The sequence below is a fragment of the Lepidochelys kempii genome, chromosome 2, assembly GCF_965140285.1.
Source record: "Lepidochelys kempii isolate rLepKem1 chromosome 2, rLepKem1.hap1, whole genome shotgun sequence".
Taxonomy (NCBI): Eukaryota; Metazoa; Chordata; order Testudines; family Cheloniidae; genus Lepidochelys; species Lepidochelys kempii.
In genome coordinates this window covers 210,000,867-210,025,707 of record NC_136381.1, presented here as the reverse complement: position 1 = coordinate 210,025,707, position 24,841 = coordinate 210,000,867, and the positions used below count along the sequence as shown (strand labels likewise).

The window sequence follows — 24,841 nt, the reverse complement described above, 5'->3', positions numbered from 1 at the left end:
CTTGGGAGACATTTACTTCAAATTGGTAAAGCTTTCTGCATGTGACCAGAGCTCCAGCTGTGCATATGTTTTACAAATCTAAAACTGAATGAAATGCAAAAGGAAATGAAGTAAATTAACTTCCACAGTTAATTAGTAATAGTTAAGTTTAATTAGTTGAGAGTATTCCTTGCTAACTTTTCCACTAAGTCAATACAAATAAAGTGTAATCTAAATCTAGTCATGGGAGCTGGATGATTCAGAAGATTCTTGGAACGTGGATCTTCTCCATCTCTAACTCACTGGTTAGAACTTAGCCCATAGTATTAGTAGTAGTACTTTTTGTTACCAGATGACATGTAAATGCAGAATAAAAGACATGAAAATCCATTACAGTGTAATTAACTTTATTTTGAGGAAGAAGTTTATATGTAACTGTAATTTTTCTATCCATACCAGCAACTCCAGAAGGACTGAAAACTAGAACTTCCTTAACCATCATTGTAATACCAACATGAGTTTGTATGAACAGCAAATTATATAACTAATTGCTATGTTCAATAAATATTTTTTCTCCTGCACTGATTAAGGGGAAACACTACTTTAAGTTCAATTAAAAAAAATCAGTTAGATTTGTATGGTTTTAACTTCAAATGTTATCCACTGAGTAGCAGTCTAGAAACTTTTCATCTATAAAACACAACTTTTATCTTCAGTGTACAAGAATCTGTTTTTCCAAAGAAGTTAAACCAAATATGAAAATTTGCTATCACTTTAATATTTTACACAAAGCAATTTAACCAAAAAAAAAAAAAACCCAACAAAAAAACACCTGTCGGGTTCATGACTATCTAGTAAAATTTGTCATTACAGAAAAGGTTCGGAGACGTTACTTATTTTTCAAAATTAACAACCAAGCATTAACAGAAAGATTAACAAGTTATTTTTTGGAAACAGGTTTATATTAAAGTAGCTGAGTGCGTATATTACACACAACATGCAAGCTTTAAAAAACATCAATGCTCTCTTCTCCTCATTAGATTAGCCAGGAGTACAACTGTTTTAAAAACAAAAACAAAATGACTTACAAAATGTAGTAACACTTTGGGATTTCTATTTAGTTTTGCTTAAGATGTTTAACTACACAAAACTACAACAATTACAATTTTAAGAGTATTACAATAAAAGGGGGTGGAAAACAGCAATACTTCAACTGAAAATATGTATCTTCTAAATGAACCAAAGATCTTATAAGAGAGATTTGAGGGGAAAGGAGGGGGAGACCAAAGGGAAGCTAAGGGAAGAACTTTATTTAAAAATCATGTCCACAACTGTAATTCTTCCGTTCTTCAGTAGCGTCCTGGAAAAAGATAACAATATTACTATAAAAATCATGTACATTTAAACATTCAAACTTGCAATAGCAGAACTTACACCAAGGTGAATTTTCTGTTGCCACATTCAAAATTTCTCATTCATCACAAGTCTATTTTCCATTAAAACTAACAAATCAAGTCCAGATGCACTAGCATGGTTCAATACGAACTATTTACATACACTTACTTGGGCTATAGGAGCGGGATCTTGACCGTGATCGGTATCGGCTATAATAAGGTGAAGGTGATCGTCTCCTTTAAAGAGAATATAGAAGTTGTAGCTTTGTTATGAAAGTGTCTTTATACAATCACTTCTATATGATGACAGTTGTTCCCTTGACAGTGGAAGATCGGACTGTATGGTTGATTTAAATCTGATCTGGCAGAGACTCACAATGAAATATTTAAGGAGCTTCCTAGCTTCTCTATTCCAAGTATGGTATTTAAACTTATGAGTTTATTTAGAATATGTTTATTATCCTATATGGTGCTCCGAAGTGTGCACAGCACTTCTGCAGACATGTAGAAACAAGTCCTTACCCCAAAGAACTTAGTTAAACTATACAACTTTGACAAAGGAGAAAGATTTTTAAATGGATTTGACCTCATGCTTAACCATCCCTTTAGTGGCTTTTACTTTCAATAGGACATATTTTCCATTTTGTTTTAATATTTCCCATTAATTATACTTGCACCCCTGCCTATTTACATCCATTCTTATTAACTTGGGCTCAGATCTTTTTTCTCCTCCTCCCAATTATGAAACCTCACCTTTTTATTACATTAGCCTTTCCTCCAGCTCCCTACTAACATTATTTCCGTTTCCCCCCCCCCTTATTCCTCTAGAAATTAGTATGTGGACTGCTAAATATGCTATTTAGTTGACATAACTGTATTAGTAAGGCTACAAGGCTTGCTTCTGCTGATCTCTCTCCTAGGGGTCACTTGAAATTTAAGGACACCAGATATGTATGAGAGTCGCAAGTCTCCCCACAGCAACTACCTTTATTAAAAAAATTAAAATGAAAGAATCAAATAATTAATCCAACTTGTTACCTGTACCGGTAGTCATATTCTTCATATCTGTCATATCCTCTATCATATCCCCTATCGTAATAGGAATCACGACGACGACCTGCTCCTCCACCACCACCGCCACCGCCACCTCCACTGCTATTTACAAAAAGGAACAAAATGGAAGCACAGAAATCTGCATTCTTTCTTGTGAATTTTAAGTTCTCTAAAATGATCTTCAGCATCCTCAAATGACAACTACTCCCTGGACACTTTCTGTCTCAGACTCAGTAGATTCCACATTTTAAAAAAAATCATTAAGTGCATTAATTGACCGGAGTGGGGAGGGGTTTAGACATTAAAGAGCCCTGGAACAATTCCCCCCCCCCCCCCATCTTGTTTATTTTTAATATATTCCTCACCCAGTAAGCTCTTGGGCTATAAAAGATGTTCACCTTAAGTAAAAATACCATACTAAAAGAGGGCTTAATAGTGTACCTCAGGATCAACTGCAACAAACCCACCCACCCTACATTAGAGATAAGGAGCAGCTTAAAAAAGGCAGACGACTGAAATCCTCACAATAAATACATTGCTCCTAGTGTCTGCAGTTCAATCCGAGTTCAAACATTTAGTTTAACTCGATCTGAGGGCCGTTCACACAGAATGAAGAGTCAATTCCTTACTGGGTTGGCCTGCCCATGTAGATGCCCGGGGTGGGGGTGTGCGCCCTCTTGGTGATGGAGTAATCCACGCGAATCCTCCTGCCGTCCAGCTCCATGCCATTTGCATGTTCCATCGCCTGCAGGGGAGACAGGGGCCCGGCCATTAGCTCGCGAGCTGCTACACCGCTTCATGAATAGGAGATAAAATGAGCGCTTCGCTTCTCAGTACGCGGCGCAAGCCCTGAACAACGGGCTCCAGTCAGGCTGCTTACTAGCGCCCCGCTGTGGCGAGCAGCGCGTCTCGTCCGCCGACATGCCCGTCGCAGGCGGAGTGTTGCAGCGCTGCCTGCACTGGGGCGCTGGAGTTACGTGACACGCGATCCCTGTGCTGGCCATTAACATACTGACGCTTTCCCCAGACTTCGACATTTAGCCAACAAAAAAGTTAACAGGCAGCAAAGCAGCTTCCCCTGCAAACTGCATCCTTCCGAGCGCCTGCTCCGACGCGGAGGGGACGGGCTCATTGAGAAGCCGCGCACACAGTGGCTTCCTACGGGGTGCATATGGCCGCATTACTGCTAGTCGGCTGCCATTTCATGCTCTCTCTGCCTCCTGCCATCTCCCTTACAAGGACCTACTCCAGCAGAGCTTAATAAAATGGCGGGCTTAGCCTACATGGATACCTAATTACAACCTTCCTCCCCACTCGCACTCTGAGCGGCTCGCTAAACCGATACACATCGGAGACTGTGCTGGAAGGCTGCGCCCCCAGACAGGGCTGAAACCCGCGCACGCCACTCACTCACTGGCCCCCTGCGACTCTGAGTTTTGAATCAATACAATGGCCCCCTAGCCCTATTCCAAATCATGCAAACTGGAATTCAAAGGTGCATAACACACTTTAAAGAGTTACGTGAATATAATTAAGACTTCAGTCAAAGAGATCAGAGTTAACCGCTATTATTTAAATAGATTTATTAGGTTACAATTAAGTGCTACTTGCAATAAGCAGCAATTTCTGGACCCTTCCATCTAAGGGTGTTCTCAGCTGCTAACAGGTCTTTGGGCAATCGGTTCATACTAACAATTAGTTTACCTTATTTAGATTGTATTTTCCTTCTCCTATGTGAGCTAAATAGAGTTTTATTAAAATTGGCATACCAAATTGTGTTCCCATTTTATGGATTTTAAGTTAAACATCACACACCACACAAAAGCTTTCTTGTAAATGATACACAAAGCATTCTCTTTTACAGACACTAAAATTGTAACCTTTAAAACAAAATTAGATTAAGAAATGGTTCCTTTTCAAGCCCTCTTTTTAGCCAACAATTTTATAATTTAATGTTAAAATCAATGCAATAGGAATCTACAAGACACCACCATATGGTCACTGTTCATATCCCTACCAAACTGGAAATAACACGATTCTCCACTAACCAATTTAATCCCACTTAGTTTGCTCTTTTATAATGCTGTTTATATCTAGACTATATTGCCACCTAGTGATATCTATTCAAACTCAAAAATAGCTAGATTTAGTACACTGAATAGCAGAGCAAAACCATAAGGGGATAATAAGCAAGATCTCAATCTTTCAACACTACACTTAAACATATAAATACAAGGTTTTGAAGTGGTTGCATACCCATAATCTTTTAAACTATTCCTATAATGCCATAAAATAAATATGCTGTTCACCAAAGATGTGCTAAGATATAAAAAAGCAACTGGCTACAGAATACCCTAGAACTCAACAGGATTCTCAACTGGTGTCATTTTGACCATAGGCATCTCAGAAACTTGATAAAGTGAAATTAGGTATAAAAGGTGGGGTTATTTTATATTGCAGTGGAAGATGTTTTAAAATCTCAGGAAACATGAGGCAGCAATTTTGGTCAAGTCTTACAAAGCAAATATGGCGGAAGTGACAGCTAGCTCACAAATACAGACTTCTGATTGAGGTTTTTGTTTAACTGAAGAACTAACTCTACAGGAAAAGGAACTTCTAATTCAAACGGTCCCTTCCGTTTCAGGGAGAAGTCAGCCTTGAAGATGATCCATTTTGAGAGCTTTTATATACCAGCAACATACCTAAGACACTCAAACCTTATTTGCCAGTTAACTGGAAGAACGTCTTAGAACCACCATTAAGATAGGTACCTCTGTATCTAAAGAGTGTAATTCTAGTGTCATATTTTGACCCAAAATATTCATAAACCGTTTCCCCAAAGAACATTACGCTTTAATATAAAGATTATACAGTTTAATTTTTAATTCCAGAGCTCTTCAGAAAATCTGACTGGCCTGCTTAGTGTCCCAAATAAATGTTTATCAAAAACAAAACACAAAGATCCCCCCAAACCCCCCATAACACACAAAACTAAAAAAGTTGAACTGTCAGCATCATGGTCAGGATTTTTAAAATAACTTTAAAGCAATTTCCTTTTTTACCTATGTGTATTACAGTTTGTATAGACATCTATTTACCCAACAGGCAAGAACAATGGGGCCTAGTTTTTTAAAATGTAATTTAAGTCAAATAATTTTTATAACCTGATCCCACCTTCAGCCACTAGCAATTCTTCTTAATGATGCTCTGTACTACTCTTAATAGCACAAAGCAACAAACAGAGAAATCCATGCAATAATAGTTCATGGACTGCTTTTGGCATCTAAGGATCATTGCAAAATGACTCAACTAAGGCCACTTTGAAAATCTGCTTCCATTTCCTGCTTCTAAACGGTCCACAGGTGAAAGTGTCTTAAATTTGCACAGACATTGTCAGGGACACACATTAAGAATGCTAATAACTTTTGATATTGTTTGCATTTCTGTATCTCAAACACATTAGTTTTTATGGTTATTTTGTATTTATATGCAAAGCGTATATTTACTACTTACTGTAAAGTATATAATAAAAAAATGTTAACTTGCCTAGGGAAAGTTTCCCATAGTTAATTAAATTCTTTAAACACATTTGTAGCAAATATATTTTCAAATAGGATTGCACGTCCATACGGCAGAGTCTCAGAAATTCAGTTTTTAATCAAAAGGGAGGAAAACAGTATTGATTTGAATGTCTATACAGATGCCCAAAATCTAGAATAGATGCCCAAATTTAAGAAGAAAATTATTAAACTTTAATTTTGGTTTTAAGCATCACTGTTTACTACCTTTCAGAGGCATAATATGTTTTCCCCTGTTGATTTTGTCCTTTTCTATTTGAACACTGATTTTCTCCCCAATGCCTGAATGTTTCTACTGGACCCGAAATCATCATGGCTTTTATAAGATGATGTAACAGACAACTCTTCTACAGAAAGAAGTTTTAGTAGTTTACTTGTGTAGATTACACGGGCAAAACTTGGTAAGTCACCATCTTCACAGAGGGAGAAAGAGTGGAAGCATATGAACATTAATTAACCACATGTGAATCCTTCAATTCTAAATGATCTTAAACATGGAACAGCTTAGTAGCTGTTTAAAGCCTTACAGCTGTTCAGTGGGCTATTAACTTCTAAGCTGGTAGTTTGTGTAGATCTTAGTGGACTGGTATACCACCTTTACCCTAGGTGACAATGGCCAAGGATTCAACAGGCAGAGAATCAACTACACTTTCATCCCCCTACAACAGAGGTTTCCAAACAGTGGTATGCATAACCCTGGGGATACATGGGAGAAATTGTGCAAGGGTGGATTTTATTTATTATATTATTTATTGCATTTTCATAATAAACTAATCAAAGCTTTAAAACTGTGGGAATTAGTTATATAAAATACAGTAGTTAATTTACTCCAAGATGTACCAAAGAGAACACAGATACATTGATGTACAGAGCCCTCACCTCCAATCATCCTACAGCATGAGTTCAGTTGCCCACTAGAGGGGAAATATATAAGCTCAAGGGTAATTAAGGCATGGTTCCCTGTAGACTAGGGAAGGTGGCTGCAGGTTAACTGGAGCACCTGCAGTCAATTAAGGCCCTGTTAGGAACCTAATAACCCCTACCAGCACCACCCCCATCAGGCAGTCAGGGAGAAGGAGGAAGGAGAAAGGACTGGAGCTTGGAGGTGTGTTGAGAGGTTTGGAAGACCTGAGAACTGAAGCAAGGGAGACCCTGCCCAGCAGGACAGGGAGACTCCCTTCCCCCCAGCATCTAAGGACCAAGGGTAACCCCACCTAAGGGGGACGAGGGTAAGAAACCCACAGGGGTTGAGAGGGGCTGGGACTCAGAGTGAGGAGCAAACCCAGACCCCTCCGCTGCTTCCCTCCTCTACCACCTTCCCGGGCTAGTAGCGGGGCCCTCAGCACTCAAGAGCAGGGCAAAGGGTGGCATTTTAGCTCCCCACCAAGAAAAGCCCAGGATCCACCAGACTAAAATCAGACATCTTACCACACCTTACACACTGTAAAAATGTTTTAAATAAAAAAGCTTCCAGCTATAGCTTCTAAATAGTAGTCAATGCCTTTTGGGACATTCAAATATTTCTACATATATTTATTTTCAGTATTTCTTCACGAAGAACTGAGATTACTTGCATAGAAAGACTTTCTACTAAGTCATTGGCTTCTGTTACCTATTTCTTACCTGAAGTCCTTCCTATGTCATAATCACTTCCACAAAAAACAATTGTGATGCAATGGACAGAATTAAAAAATGTGATAGGACTACACAGTCACAACGAATGAATTAAACTAAAGCTTTTATGAAACCAATATATTGTTTAATACCTAATTCAGATCAGAATAAAAAATGCAAACAAATTAAGCATGTAAAAATAGCTTTTTATACTGTAATCTGTGAAGCCTTACATTCAAGACTATTTCCTTATAAGACTGAGTCAGTTTCCTACTCTGGTGCAGGTATTTGTAATGTTAAATATGTTAGAAATTACAAGCAAGCCTGCATTTTACATATTTAAACATCCTGCTAAGAATTTGGGATCCTGTTTTTTTAAAAAGCTTTAAAGAATTTACAAGTAGATAAATACAGGGTAGAAAACAAAATTATTTTTAACTGGAATGCTTTTCTAATGTTTCTATGTTGTGTCAGCAATGTCAGGACATTTTACAATCAGCAAACATGTTTTTAAATAATCATCCCATAGGTCCAAAACTCTCTTAATTTCTGCTGGTGCATTTTGTTCTCAAGAGTTCCTTCTTTATGATTTTTTTAAGCACTCACTGAATAATCTGTATGAGAATTTTCAAAGTCTGTAATAAACTACGTAAATTTATTTCTGAACACACCAACAAGCCAGCACTGGAGAGAGTAATTAGCACTGATAATTCATAACAGTGGTCTTAAATAATGTAAATATTTGGTCAGAATATTTTTGTGATTTTTTTGGAATTAAGTTCATGTTTCAGTGCTTGGGAAAGGTGATGAACTGACTGCCCTTAAGTTCTCTATCTGCAGAACAAAAACACAAAGTACATCTAGCAACAAAGTTCATGCTTTATCAATGTGTTATGCTGACCCAAGGAAATTAATCTACAAAGGTCTAAAAAGCAGCGCAGTCTCTATGCCTACACAATCCTTGGTGCCTTTACTTAGACTGCCAAGAGTGTAAATTACCACCATTTCTAAAAGTAGTTTTGTAAGATTAACAAAACTGTAAATTCCATACAACTGGCATTGATAAAATTGAAAATTTTCCATATAATTACCAATACCCTGAATTATCCAGTCTCTCACAGTTAGAAGTTTCCTGACCCATTACTGAACAAATACACAATGTTACAGATATTCCACCTCGGATTTTAGTGAGAGGGCATTCCACTTCCCCATATGTGCAGCATTGTTACTGAAAGGTGTTTTAGCTATGAGTGCGGTAGTAGTTTTTCCCACTGCTATATATATTCTTAGTCAACACAAAACATTCCTGAGGATGCATGTTTTTTACAACGGAAAAGTGAACCCCAAAATGCAAATAGGAAGTAGGTGGATAGGTGAGAATGGGCTAGAATTCCATCAAGGTTTTTAAGTAACAATGCTGTAAATAAGTGGAGGTAGACTGATTTTTCATTAGAATTTTATGATGGAATGCCAATCCTGTGAATTATCTCCAAAGGGAGAAGATTACAGATGTGATAATCCCTTGTAATCAAATGCCATTCCTTAAACATCTCATTCTTTGAGACTGAGAAACTCCAGGAAGATCAACGCAAGTGACCACATACTGCAACAGACAAGACAAAAACAAATATCTTAAGAAAATATGTGAGTGATAAAACATCTCCTTTCCTCTAAAAAGCACAATCAGACAGAACCTCAAAGACTGAGCCCTCAGAAACCATACTTGTTTTACAATTGATCTTACTCAAATAAGAAACATCCTGGATAGGACAAAAAAATACTCTAGCAGGTAGAATACTTCAGGTACCTCTGCTTTGAAAATAGCAACTGAAGACCAAACTGGACCCTTAAAGAGTCTTAGTAACATTGTTTTGAAAAAGCATACAGGAAGGACCACGTGCAAACTTTGCATATATTTTGAAGCAAAACAGGTCTTAGGTTGGCAAGTGAAACAACCCAGCCTTATGTAACAGCATGATAGTACAGGACTGCTAAAAGCTTATAGCAGCAAGAAATACACTCAACACAGCCTTTGTAGTAATAGCAACACCTATTCAATTGGTGTTAGATAGAAGAATCTGGGTGGATTAATGCTGTTCAACAGCTGATCTTTTGGAAACATTGGAATAAAACTGTAAAGTCATTTATTGCATCTATTGAAAACAAAGATGGGTTTTGTCAGTTGACCCCATGGTGTCTTGTAAGCTCAGCAAGTAGATCTTTACAGTACTCCACATGAGAGCTCTTTGGAAAGAAATTACTCGCTTTGTGAAGTAACTGGTTCTTTGAAATGTCTCCTCCTTCAGGTGCACATTCACCCCTCAAAGCCCTTGATCAGAGAGAGTTAGCAATGTCTATTCAGCCCATGCACATGCCCATGCCTCCTTGTGCCCAGTACCAAGGCTACTGAGGGGCATGCAGGTGAATCGCCCTTTCCTCTCCACCCAAACAGGAATAGTCTGAAGCAGAGGGGAAGAGGGGTGGGTAGTGGAGCACCCACAGAGAGAGACATCTCTAAGAACCCAGTGATGCTGGAACAGGAGAGGCAAGGGGGCTATAGCCCCACTACTTTTAAAAGTGGGAGGGCATACTAGCCATAAGGGCAAGCGACCCGGGGGGTAGGGGGGAGGCAGAGCCATGGCAGAGGGGACATAGGGGAAGGGGCCACAGTTCAGGCGCTGGTGGTCCCCCCACCTTTAGGGAGCTTCTGCCGCTCCTGAAATAACCAGTTACTGCACAAACTAACCAACATCATCTTCTTTGAGAAGTGTTCCTATGAGTGCTCCACTTCAGGTAACTTCTGAGCAGTCTTCAGTGGAGGAGGGAGCTTCAGAAGAGAGTCCGGAACTGAAGACAATACTGCAGAACCAAGCCTGAACAGCATGGAGCAAGGCGTAATATTTTGATAACGTATGTATTGAAGCCCATGTAGTAGCCCTACAATATTTCAGATACTAGTACACTCACTCAGTAATGCCACAGATGTTGCCTGAGATCTGGTTGAATGTGCTATTACCCTAAGGGGCGGGGGTGGATGAACACCCTCAGCATCATAACAAGTGATAAATACATCTAGATATCCATCTTGATAGCCTATGAGTATCGAGAACTGATTGAGAGATCGAGAACTGTGTGGCTCTATCTACAAAGGAAATAAAGAGCCTAGGTGTCTTCTTAAATTGCTTGGTCCCATCTAAGTAGAAGGCCAATGCCCTTCTGACATCTAGGGTCTAGAAACAAAAATCCTGTAGAGAACTATGTAGCTTTGGAAAAAACACTGATAGATGAATGACTTGAATATGATGGAACTCTGATAGAACCTTAGATAAGAAATTTAAGATGTGGATGTAAAGAGAACTTACCCTTAAAGACCACTGTAAATGGGGGGTAGGGAAAGGGAATCTGCCATTTAGGATCCAGTCTCCTTAACCTTATGGCTGACGTGATGGCTACTAAAAAGGCTGTCTTCATAGACCAAAGCAACAGAGCAGGTTGCTACTGGTTCGAATGGAGGTCTCATAAGGTAAGTGAGTACCAGACTGAGATCTCAGGTTGGGGCAGGGTTTCTAATCTGGAGATAGACATTCTTCAAACCTTTAATAAACCTAGACCACACTGCATGAGCAAATATGGAAAATCGTTCTAGTGGAGGATGAAAGGCTGATATTGCCTTAGTATATATCTGAACTCCTGTGGTACCGAATAGGGGATCAGTACTGATACAGTAGCGGAGGCCATGGTCGCTAAAGTAGATGGTACCACCAACTGTGGGCATACTGAAACAGAAGCTGATGGTGTGTGGTGCTGTTGCTTGCTGGTGCCGAATGCATGGGTACTGACAGTTGGGCTGAACTTGATGGTGCCAGTCCTGAGTGTCTGTGCTTGCCCTCCTTGCTGGTAGAAGGTACCAAGTCCTGATTGGACCTCTCTCCTTCCTTGGTGCTCCAGGACTTTACAGCCTCTCCAGTACTGGATGAGGAGTCCTTCAATTCAGTGGTAACGATTCAAGAGGTAGAGCCTTCAAGACCATAGATCTCACCAGGGTCCTGGCACAGGGATGGATGAGCAGATTGAACGGACATTGTTAAGTAAAAATCTCCAGTCATGGGCTCGACAGGAGCACCCATAGGGACACCACTTGAAGAAGAAGAGGAGCAGCTTTCTAACACCTCTATCTAGGTCCTGTTCAGTTGGAATGAGTGTAGTGTTATGCCATGCAACAATAGAATCAAAAGCCAAAGTAAGGCTGAGGTTTGGCTTTTATCCATACTGGAGAGTGCCATTAATTACTGCTACAAGGACCGCCTCTTTCTCAAGTCCTATCTAAAGGATGACAGAAAAATTCAACATGTCCACACATATTAATTATATTTAATTTCGTACGGCCTACGAGAGACACTCATGTACCAGGACCCCACTGACAGGCGCTCCATAAACACAGAACAAAAAAGAAGGTTCCTGCCCCAAGGAGCTTACAATCTAATTATACAGCAAGAGACAGAGGGTCACATGAGACAACATTCGCCAGCCTCACTGGCTACTGGTGTGCTGAGACCATAGCCCAACTGTTAAGCTTTTTGGGTGCACCATGGCATAGGAGAGTTTTAAGGACTGATCTGAAGGAGAACACTGAAGTGGTTTTGTGGATGTTTACAGGAAGCTCCTCCCAAGGGTGAGGGGCAGCATGGGAGAAAGCATGAAGGTCCTTGTTTGAAAATCTAACAAATGGGTAATGGAGGCTAGCATCATGAGCCAATCAGAAGCAGGAGTAGACATCTTGATACTTAATGAGAAATGATAGGGTGGGGCTATTAAGTGATGTTGAGTTTGGTTGTTACCACCTATGATGTTTTTACTTAAGTAGAGGGAGACTGGATAGGATATGGAGAGATGGCAGTTACGTGTACTCTGAGACATGCTGGATGGACCTAAATTCTACCGTGACAGAAATTTAGCACTCTGGTAAAAGACTGGAAATTCTGTAGCAGTTTCACACTGAAGGAGTATTTTACAGAATTAAATACAAGCACGTTAAATTCAATTAAATGTTGCACCATAATTATCAGTTTTTTAATCAGCTGCAGAATTTTGTACTGAAAATACAGAACTGCATTGTGGAAGCTGGAGACTATCAACGGTTAAGAGATAGCTGGGGCTTTTGGAAACTGGGAAAACAGTTTATGATTGTGAAATAAGCATAATAGCTAGATGTTTCTGCTAATGTGGTCAGCATCATTATAGTTAATAAGGCTGACACAAACTGTCATAATTAGGTTCCAGAATTAACACTCCATTGAGCAGGAAGATAATTCATACTTAGACCTACACACTTAGGAAGACAACACGGAGACAGTTTACACTCATTTCATATTCTCTTCATAACCACGAGGGCTAGAAACTTTAAAATAAAATCTTAAATTTTGCTTAAGGTAGGGTCTGTGTAGCCAGTTACTCAGTAGCAGAAAACACAGGTACTAAATAACTCAAAAGCTGATCAGCTTTGGCAGGGTCACATTAAAAACTGAAAAGAACCTTAGTGAAGTTTCAGACATGTCAGAATGCACATGAACCTGCTAATGGTCCAAAGAGACACTTGTCTACTTTGGACTAGTTCACGAAAGACTAAAGCATAACTCCATATTGAACAGGAAAGAAAGTTCAGCTGTTTACATGGATTCACTTTAAGGGACACATGCTGGCATGCATGACTTCTACATATGGCAAGTAATTCCCAAAGGTATGTAAAAAAGTGCTCTGCTTCCAGTTACTTCAGCCGAACTGGCGAACAAGAGGGAGCATGGTCTAGTACTGTGGATATGAACTGTTCCCATTGAGGATCCAACCATCAATCACACTTCTTCCTGCAATCCAAAATCCCACAAAACTTTGTGGCCAGAAAGAAGTGCAAATATGGGCACCACAAGAAGAAACTGGGCCTCACTTTGGAGACTGGGGGCAATGTGTTGAGTAAGGTGCTGATAATAACGATGATTTCCCCCATTCCCCAACCTCCTTCCATCCAACTGTTTCAAGTTATTGTGGAATAACAAAGTGAAGTAACTGCAAGAAAAAGAAAGGAAGCTTCTCTTTTCCTCACTCCTAAAAGCTACAGCCTCTGGTAGCTTTCTTCCTATCTCCCATTCCTCTCCCATGAGTGCTTAACAAAAAACATTAATAAACTGATCTTCTACACCCATGAGCTATTCTCCATTTTACAATCAAGAAACTTAACCTGCAAATTACTCATCTGTAGTTACACAAGAAATCGGTGGCAGAACCAGGAACTGAACCAAGATCTCTCAAGTCTCAGTCCAACATTAACTGCTAACCCACCCTTCCTCTTAATCAAAATGCCTTCTACGTTAGCAAAGGAAGTTTTCTGTTTCTCAGCCCCTGGAGTGCAATCAATTGGGTAGCTACCCCGTCATGACCCACTGGTGGGGAGAGTAGGGGAGGTGTCACATCCCAGCATTTGAGAAACTAGTTTAAAGGAAGCAGCATTGACTGCACACTTGAAACTGCTGATGTGGTGTCTATTGTTCTTCATTTTGACAGAGCATTGTTTAGAAAAACTGGAGATACAGTATCTTTAATTGAGGTGGCCTCACAGCCACTAGAAATTTCAATATAATTTCATATCTCGGAAGAAGTAACAATACACCTCTTTTTAAAAGAGACACTACTTTTCTAGGGTGTTCTGTACCCCTCGTGCAAAAATCAATTTAGATTCTTGGTTTCCATTCTTTCCTCCTCAACTGACCATATCATGGATGGAGAATGATCACTCCCAGGAGCAAGGTATGTCTTAAGTGTTTTGCATTGATTAGTAACCCACTGACCAATAAAGGCACATACTGACAAGTCAAAGTAAGCTTTCCAAATCTTGTTCCTTAAAACAATGGTGACAGACAAAAGCTTAAGACTATGAGGGAAAACAGTGGTATCTCACAATTCTGACAGATAAGAGACTGCTCAGGGGAAGAGAGAAGTGACTTTTTAAAGGTAGATGTTTAAAAAGTTTAATAGTTTAAAAAATCCATGCCCTCTAAAGATTTTATTTCCTTTTTGTAACAGATGTAGTGAGGCAAAACAGGGCTTGCATTAGTGAGTAGTTATGGTTGTGTTAATGGATGTATAATGATTTTACTTTACAACTGTCAAGCCCAATAATGTTTGCAAATTAAATCCCATTGCTTAAACAGTATACTGGTATATAAAATTACAGTATTTTATAAACACTAAACCATTACTTCTCATGAATTTGACCAATGTACTATTTAAATGGCGATTTTCAGCATTTATGAGATTCACAAAATACAATGCATCCGATGAAGTGAGCTGTAGCTCACGAAACCTTCTGCTCAAATAGATTTGTTAGTCTCAGGTGCCACAAGTACTCCTTTTCTTCTTATAAAATACATTTAAATTCTTTAATTTATAAAAATATCTGTAAAGATTTTTACAAATCTGTAATAAGAATCAACTACAGTCAAGAGCAACAACATTAATTTACCTCTTTAGAATCGTCTATTCTCTCAAAATAAACAAAAGCGAATCCTCTTGATCGTCCAGTCCGCTGATCATAAACCACATTGACGCCACTCAAAGGTCCGTAACGGGAAAAGACTTCACGCAAGTCTCGCTCAGTGGTATACAAACTGAGGCCAAACACTCCAAGGCATGTGTTAGGATCTGGATTAGCCTGTTAAAACAAAAGTTCAAAATATATTCCATTAAAATGCTATTACTATCATATCCGCCAACTACTATTTGTTTTCCTGGTTATTCAAAGCTTAGCATTTCAACCTTAATAAACTAAAAGATATTTTCAAAAATCAAACTTTTTTTGATAAAATCTATTACAGCAAATTAAATATTGGCAAACAATGCTGAATTCACAGTACTGGAAACCGAAGCCCTTTGTTCACCTACAGAACAAGTACAATGTAGACGCCTACTCCAGAAGCTTTCCGATAGCTGCCCCTAGCTGATATGCTACTGGCCTGATTTGGAAGGACAGACACTAGTGGTAAGAGTAGCACTACTCTCCATTGAGATTCCATCCTTGACCTCTCTGCAGAGACTGGAATGTCATTTAACACTCTATTCATGGATATTTAGCATAGGGATGTCTGAATTCCTAATTTATCTTTTGCTAGATATGGACATCTCAACTATTACTATATCTGTAATCTCCCCCAAAGACTGAATATTTCTGTCACTTTCCCCCATAATAGTTCTATGTCTGTAAATAAAAGGCTCAATTTAGGTTTGTAAGGTGCATCTCTCTAAATTGTCCTATCCCTCTAAACTGACCAAGATCACAAACTCATCTTATCTAGATAGTATAGATGTGCACTATTTTAAGGGACCTTGGCACTCCAGAGCCAGCAGGACTAGAGTTCTGCAGCAAGATGCCAGGATTCTTACATGGTAGACTGGAAATTCTTTGGCACCTCCATTTCAGTTGCACTTTACTACTTTTACTTAACCTACTTTTTTAAAATATAAAATTGAACCATACAATCAGTACAGTACTTCCTTTTATTACATTTATTTTATGTTGTCTCCACATTTTCATTTTTTGATATGCTGGATATTTTAGTTTTAATACAATCCATTGTAGAAACTGTTTAGAAACTTTTGGAGCTGTCGAAGCACTTTAAGACTGTAGGATTAATTGCAGTAGCTGAATGTTTCAACTACAATGATCAGCAGTGAAAGTTAATAAGACTGAAATTTAATCAATCATTTTTAGATAGGACAATGATATGAATGGAGCAGTTCACACTTTTCAGAACTATGGTTTCAGATTTTCTATCCACAAGAAGTACACTGGTTTACAGGTAATTTTCTTCACAGCTCCAGGGATCAGGAACACCCCTCCTCCCATACACACACTTTGGAGCATAATTCCACAGCCATGAAATAATTCACTGACATTTTCAGTGACTACTAACTTGATGCAAGTCACTGATTTACATAAAAAAGTGTAATTTCATTCCTTAATTCCCTAAGGGATCCCACATCTCTACAATTGGCATGAACCTCTTATTCATGTCAGTTATTCTAAAAGTAATACTGTTTGTGACAATGTGTGGGACCTGTGCAATTTGAAATGAGGTTTCCATTCTGTGTAAGGCATAAATACACATTAAATTTAAAAATCAAGCATCTGTATGATAATTTTGTTCTTGTCATTGTTAGAATTTAAAATTACTAACTGAAATTTTAGTGAGAAAATTTGTTTGTACCTTCAATTGGTTTACTTTATTCAACAATGTCAAATGCACAATCAGTTTGAATTATTTCTTTGTGTAAATCTTATACAGTAAAAGAGAATGTTTAAAAAGAAAATGCAATTGTACATGCCATAAAAACTGACAGGGGATTCCTGGACAGACATGGGTTCCAAAACTACTACTATAATGACCAGATCACAAATTTATGGTGTTTCTTTAAGCACTGCTCCTGACTAAACCATTTTCTAGCTGGTTTTCACACTTGTTTATAATTTACACAGCTTAAAGTTTTCCGTGTCTGAGTGTAAGCTCATTTACAATATTATATCGCAATGTTTATAATTCATGGTGAGAACTGATACAGACACGGACTTAAAAGCCAGAACGGACCATTGTAATCATCTAATCTGACCTCCTGAACATTTCAGACCACAGAATCTCTCACACTCACTCCTGTAATAAGCTCATAAACCTCTGAGTTACTGACGTCCTCAGATCTTCATTTAAAGATTTCAGTTTCAGGGAATCCAACATTTACTCTAGTTCAAATTAATTAGTGAGTGACCCATGCCCCATGCTGCAGATGAAGGCTAAAAAACCTGTCACTCTCACCTGGGGAAAAATTCCTTCCCTACCTCAAATATGGCAACTGCTTAGGCTCTGAGGATGTCAGCAAGACCCAACAGCCAGACACCTGGGAAAGAATTCTCTGTAGTAACTCAGAACCCTTCCCAGCTAGTGTCCCATCTCAGACTGTTGGGGATAATTGGTACTAGGAATAGTGGATGGGCCACTGCAGGCTATCATTATACCATCCCCTCCGTCAACCTATTAAACTCAGTCTTGAAACAAGTTAGGAAATTAGACAAAAGTTTCTAGCCATCAGAGGAGTGAAGTTCTGGAACAGCCTTCCAAGGGGAGTAGTGGAGGTGACCAGGATGGTGATAGTGACTGTGAAATGCTCAGGGAGATTAAAGAGGCTATTAAAATATAAAACTCAGTAATAATGGGGGATTTCAACTATCCCCATATTGACTGAGTACATGTCACCTCAGGACAGGATGCAGAGATAAAGTTTCAGAGTAGCAGCCGTGTTCATCTGTATTTGCAAAAAGAAAAGGAGTACTTGTGGCACCTTAGAGACTAACCAATTTATTTGAGCATAAGCTTTCATGAGCTACAGTATCCAATGAAGTACTCCTTTTCTTTTTGAGAGATAAAGTTTGATACCTTGAATCGGGGTGGGCAAACTCTTCAGCCCAAGGGCCACATCTGGGTATAGAAATTGTATGACGGGCTATGAATGCTCACAAAATTGGGGGTTGGGATGCAGGAAGGGGTGAGGGCTCTGGGGTGGGGCGAGAAATGAGGAGTTCAGGGGGCGAGAGGAGGTTCTGGGCTGGGGAAAGCCGTTGGGGTGCAGGCTCTGGCTGGGGGTGCGGGCTCTGGGGTGCAGGAGGGTGCTCTGGGCTGGAACCCAGGGGTTTGGAGGGTGGGTCGAGGATCAGGGCTGAGGAGGGAATTGGGGCTCAAGAGGGGGTCAGGGGTGCAGGCTCCAGGTGGCGCTTACCTGAAGCAGCTCCTGGAAGCAGTGACATGTCCCCTCTCCAGCTCTTAAGCAGAAGTGTGACCAGGTGGCTCTGCGTGCTGCCCCGTCTGCAGGCGCTGCCTCTGCAGCTCCCATTGGCTGCGGTTGCTGACCAATGGGAGCTGTAAGGGCAGCACCTGGGGCAGGGGCAGCATGCGGAGCCCGCAGCTGCCCCTCTGCATAGGAGCTGGAGTGGGGGACATGCTGCAGCTTCCAGGAGCCGTGCAGAGGCACACATGGAGCGGGGCAAGCCCTGAACCCTACTCTGCGGCAGAAAAACACAAGAGCCCAACACTGTAGCATTTAATTTCAGAAAGGGGTACTACACAAAAATGAGGAGGTTAGTTAAACGGAAATTAAAAAGGTACAGCACCAAAAATAAAATCCCTGCAAGCTGCATGGAAACTTTATAAAGACACCATAGAGGCTCAACTTAAATTTATACCCCAAATTAAAAAACGTAGTAAGAGAACCAGAAAAGAGCCACCATAGCTAAACAACAAAGTAAAAGAAGCAGTGAGAGGCAAAAAGGTATCCTTTAAAAAGCAGAAGTTAAATCCTAGTGAGGAAAATAGAAAGGAGCATAAACTCTGGCAAATTTTTAAATTATATTTAAAAATATAATTACGAAGGCCAAAAAAGAATTTGAAGAACAGCTACCCAAAGACTCAAAAAGTAATAGCAAAAATTTAGTATATCAGAAGCAGGAAACCTGCTAAACAACCAGTGGGGCCATTGAACTATCGAGATGCTAAAGGAGCACTCAAGGACAATAAGGCCATTGCAGAAAAACTAAATAAATTCTTTGCATCAGTCTTCACTGCTGAGGATGTGAGGGAGATGCCCAAACCTGAGCCATTCTTTTTAGGTGACAAATCTGAGGAACTGTCCCAGAATGAGTGTCATTAGAGGTGGTTTTGGAACAAACTGATAAACTAAAACAGCAGTAAGTCACCAGGACCAGATGGTATTCACCCAAGAGTGCTGAAGGAACTCAAATGTGAAACTGCAGAACTATTAACTGTAGTCTGTAAACCTATCATTTAAATCAGCTTCTGTACCAAATGACTGGAGGATAGGTAATGTGACACCAATTTTCAAAAAGGGCTCCAGAGGTTATCCTGGCAACTACAGGCCGATAAGCTTGACTTCACTACAGGGCAAACTGGTTGAAACTATAGTAAAGAACAAAATTGTCAGACACATAGATGAACATAACTTGTTAGGGAAGAGTCAACATATTTTTTGTAAAAGGAAATCATGCCTCAGCAATCTACTAGAATTCTTTGAGGAGCTCAACAAGCATGTGGTCAAGGGAAATCTAATGGATGTAGTATACTGAGATTTTCAGAAAGCCTTTGACAAGGTCCCTCACCAAAGGCTCTTAAGCAAAGTAAACTGTCATGGGATTAAGAGGGAAGATCCGCTTATGTATTGGTAACTGGTTAAAAGATAGGAAACAAAGACTAGGAATAAATTATCAGTTTTCGGAACGGAGAGAGGGAAACAGTGGTGTCCCCCAGGGGTCTGTACTGGGACCAGTCCTAGTCAACATATTTATAAATGATCTGGAAAAAAGGGTAAACAGTGAGGTGGCAAAATTTGCAGAGGATACAAAACTACTCAAGATAGTTAAATCCCAGGCAGACTGCAAAGAGCTACAAAAGGATCTCTCAAAACTGGGTGACTGGGCAACAAAATGGCACATGAAATTCCATGTTAATAAATGAAAAGTAATGCACATTGGAAAACATAATCCCAACTATACATATAAAATGATGGGGTCTAAATTAGCTTTTACCACTCAAGAAAGATCTTGGAGTCATTGTGGATAGTTTTCTGAAAACATCCACTCAATATGCAGTGGCCGTCAAAAAAGCAAACAACGTTGAGAATCATTAAGAAGGGATAGATAAAAATATAGAAAATATAGAAAATATCATATTGCCTCTACAGAAATCCATTGTACGCCCACATCTTGAATATTGCATGCAGGTGTGGTCGCCCCATCTAAAAAAAAGATGGATTGGAATTGGAAAAGGTTCAGAAAAGGGCAACAAAAATTATTAGGGATATGGAATGGCTGCCGTATGAGAGATTAATAAGACTGGGACTTTTCAGCTTGGAAAAGAGACAACTAAGGGGGGATATGATGAGGTCTATAAAATCATGACTGGCGTGGAGAAAGTGTTATTTACTCCTCATAACACAAACTAGGGGTCACCAAATGAGATTAATAGGCATCATGTTTAAAACAAACAAAAGGAAAAAATTCTTCATACAACGCACAGTCAACCTGTGGATCTCTTTGCCAGAGGATGTTGTGAAGGCCAAGACTGTAACAGGGTTAAAAAAAAAACCAAAACAAAAACAAAACAAAACAAAACACTAGATAAGTTCATGGAAGATAGGCCCATCAATGGCTATTAGCCAGAATGGGCAGGGATGGTATCCCTAGCTTCTGTTTGCCAGAAGCTGGGAATGGGTGACAGGGAATGGATCAGTTGATGATGACCTGTTCTGTTCATTCCCTCTGGGGCACCTGGCATTGGCCACAGTCGGAAGACAGGATACTGGGCTATACGGACCTTTGGTCTGACCCAGTATATCTGTTCTTATGTTCTTTTTGTTTACAAAAACTGGTTATCTTCTCAAAGAAAGATCAGGTTAGTCTGGCATCACTTATTTGTAAAACCATGTTGTAATTTTATCCCAATTTCCATTTACCTCTATGTCTTTAATTACTTTTTCAAAATTTGTTTGAACACCTTGCATTCATCTGAGGTCAAACCAACAGGCCTGTAGTTTCCCAAGTCCCACCCCCACCCCCCTTCTTAAATATAGGCACTCTATCTGTAATTCTCCAGTCACATGGTATGACACCCAAGCCTACGGATTCATTAAAAATCCTTGCTATTGGCTAGCAATTTCATGAGCCAGTTCCTGTAATATTCTTGGATGGAGATTACCCAGGCCCCTCGATTTGATCTCCTTAAGCTGTTTTGAGTTTGGCCTCCCCGTACAACGTGGTAGTTTCTACTTCCATATCCTTGCTCCTATCAGCAACCCTACCACTGCCCCCAAGCACCTCATTATCCTTATTAAAAACTGAGGCAAAGTATTTGTTTAGGTGTTGGGCCATACTTATTTTAATCTCCAGCATGTCCTCAGTGTTTAGCAGTCCCACCTTCCTTCCTTGTTTTCTTTTTGTTTATATGGCTAAAGAACCTTTTACTATTGGTTTTAATTTCCTTTGTAAGGCCCAGGTCTGCTTGACTTTTGGCACTTCTCACTTCATCACTATGCTTTCTGACCTACATTGGTGGGTCAAGGAAAATTGTTTATTCTCTCAAATATACAAATAAATAGGAAATCAAGTCTATTCAAAGTATTTAAAAGGGGAGATGATGAAATGTTTAGATCTATCCATAAAGTTAAACAGAAGAAAAAAAATGTGTAAAAAATGCACAATGCCACGTACTATTACAGGAGGAACTGGTGGTCATCTCTATATTTAGGCTTCCTTACGCTTTCCATTATATCAGATTCTTATAACTCTTTTTCCAGAAGCTTTAACACCTACATTGTTCACAGCAGGCTTTTGCAATTTGACAACTGAAAAGCCCTTCGGTAGAAACACGTCTTTAATCCCATGAAATTCCTTTTAGATTTAAGCAGCGTTATAAACAGTTAAATAATTTCCCTTCTTTCACTAGCATTCCTCAGGAAAATTCTGTCTGCATGCCAAAATATTAACAGAACACAGACATTCTAATGAATCAGGCTGCTACAGCACACGACGTACACTTCTATCCTGACATAACGCAGTCCTCAGGAGCCAAAAAATCTTACCACGTTATAGGTGAAACCGCATTATATCAGACATGCTTTGGCCTCGAGCATTTCTTTTATTAATGGTCACTTCCCATCCCCTGACTGATCCCTCTGAACCCCCAACCCATCCAACACCCCCCCCCCGACTGCCCTGACCCCTATCCACACTCCCGCCCCCGACAGACCCCTACCCCCCGGACTCCCACGCCCTATCCAATGCCCCCTTTCCCAGTCCCCTGACCGCCCCGCCCCCCAGAACCATCCAACCCCCCCCCCCCCCCCCCAAGACCCTCTGCCCCTTATCCAACCCCTCGGCCCCAGCCCAGCACCCTAACACGACACTCAGAGCAGCATGTCAGAGCCAGACACACTGACGCGCTGATCCGCCAGAACGCACAGCCCCACTCCGCAGAGCGCTGCTTTACTGCACTATATCGGGGTAGAGGTGTATTAGAAACACCTGGGCCCTACCAGAGCAACCTAGTAGTGCTGTTTAGGGAAGCAGCTTGACCAAGCCCCCTAATTCTCCAACCACATGGGTAGAGCCCTACAAATCTGTGGATATCCACAGACGATGTTTGCAGATTGGACACGGATAAAATTTTATATCCATGCACAGCTCTACACATAGGACTCTGAGGCCATGATCTGGGTCTCTCCCCATCTCCCTGCCCTTGGGGGCATCATATGAGACAAGAACTCCCTCAGCTCCAAGGGCAGTTGGGAAGAGAGTAGAGACAATCAGACCAGGATCCCCCATCTACCTCACTGACTCTGCACATGGCACCTGTAGCCCACTCCTGCTTTGGGATAACAGTCTTCTGCTGATGCCAGTTAATATGGTCAGTTCTTAAGTGGTAGAAATTTTGCTGCACTGCTGAGGGGTTGAGGTCTCAAACTTTCTTGATTATCCATGATGGTGATTGTTACAGCCGTACAACCTGCTTTATATTTTTCTCTTTAACAAACCTAGCGAAGTGCAATACAAATAACTGCTTCAAAAGAAAACTGTTTAGGTTACAAAACCAAGAATGCAAAAGTTAAGAAGGTCCAGATTTATAGTTGCCTGTGCAATCTTAATTCTGCAACTTTGTGCACACGCATTTTGACAATCTTTAATCACATTTTCCACCCCCCAAAGACACCTACCTCATTTAGTCCACAGATTGTATGCACAAGGGGGAAGAATTTAGGTTGCATGGACAACTGTGAATCTGACATTCCCCAACTTTCAAGTTATTTGCTTTGTAACCTAAATAACTAAGGGTAGGTTTTTTAAAATGTAATTTCCTTCAGTGTTTGTTAACATACTTTTAAACCTTAAACAACCTTTTTTAATGCATTTTTGTATATATGCGTAGAATGCATACACTACTCATAAGTGTGAGTGCCTAAAAAATTGCCACTCAAGTAAAACACATACTCATGTTGTACACATGTTCTAGGCTGAATTTTATACCGAAAATGTTGTATTGTGCAGAGTAAATGAAATGGGCATATCGCCATATCCGAAATGCTTTCCTCATTTGAACCTTCTAAAATATTTTAAGGTAGCAAGGGGGTCAATAGCCACTTTTGATATGGAGAAATGTATTGTCTTATTTTGGACTGAAGTTAGCTACCATGGTTACATAAACTAGTGTATTTCCCAAGTTGAGCAATTTAGACTGCTTATTGATAACTCCAACAATAATGTAAAGAACATGTAATCAGGCAAACTGAAGGCAAATGAAATTTTGTTCCACCTTACATGCTGACTTTCAGTGTAGCACTAGTCTGGAATTTGAAGCTGCTATGTTTTTTTACACCACAGATTGCTAGATGCTAGCTAAAAGCCTAAAAACCATTTGACACCACCCCAAAGCCCTAGCTGAAGTTTCAAAAGTGTGAAACATCTAATTTAAAAAACAAACAGAACTCTGAAAAATACCACTAAATAATGGCTAATCAACAGGGGCGTCATGATAAATAGGTCTTTCTGATTCAGTAGGATTTATTTCTGCTGTAATACGTGGTCACTGTATGGAATCGGTTGAGAACCAATGCAGATGACTGGATAAACCAACAGAGGTTTATACCAGGATGGGACTACCAGAGAGATTGTCTCCTTTGCAAAAGGTAATTTACATGACATGACAAAAAAAATGGAGGTTATGTAGGAGCAGGATTTTATAATTGTACTATAAGAATAGAGGTACTAATGTATGTCTTGATTTCATTTTACCAGCTACACCATTTGAATAGCAGAAAGGAATGACCCTCTGGGACATTGGTAGAAATGCATCTGACAGACTGCCAGTGTCTGTACTGATGTTAAGGCAGGGACAGACCAGAACAATCCTTATGACTGATTATGGTCACCCTTTTGTTTTAGGATAAGTTATGATGTCTACTAGGATTTCCTATATTTTACAAATTATGCACTCTAGTTAAATGTACTCTACATTTCTTTGTTTTAAGGTTTAGTAAGTAAGAGACAGGATCTTGTATTGTGTCTATGTTAAGGAGATCCAAAATAAACTGACACTATTGGTATTCTCAAAGGTCTCTGTAAAAGAC

At 39.8% G+C, this 24,841-nt stretch overlaps 1 protein-coding gene across 1 annotated transcript in view; it reads right to left on the bottom strand.

Annotated features, from left to right (window-relative positions):
• Positions 1–369: 369 nt before the first annotated feature.
• TRA2A (transformer 2 alpha homolog) overlaps positions 370–24,841 on the bottom strand; it is a 51,757-nt gene continuing 27,285 nt past the window's right edge. Inside the window, 5 exon segments of the mRNA XM_073333721.2 lie at positions 370–1,339; positions 1,543–1,610; positions 2,412–2,528; positions 3,056–3,171; positions 15,132–15,320. Of these exon segments, the coding sequence (XP_073189822.1) occupies positions 1,329–1,339; positions 1,543–1,610; positions 2,412–2,528; positions 3,056–3,171; positions 15,132–15,320 (501 nt within the window). The 3' untranslated portion in view covers positions 370–1,328.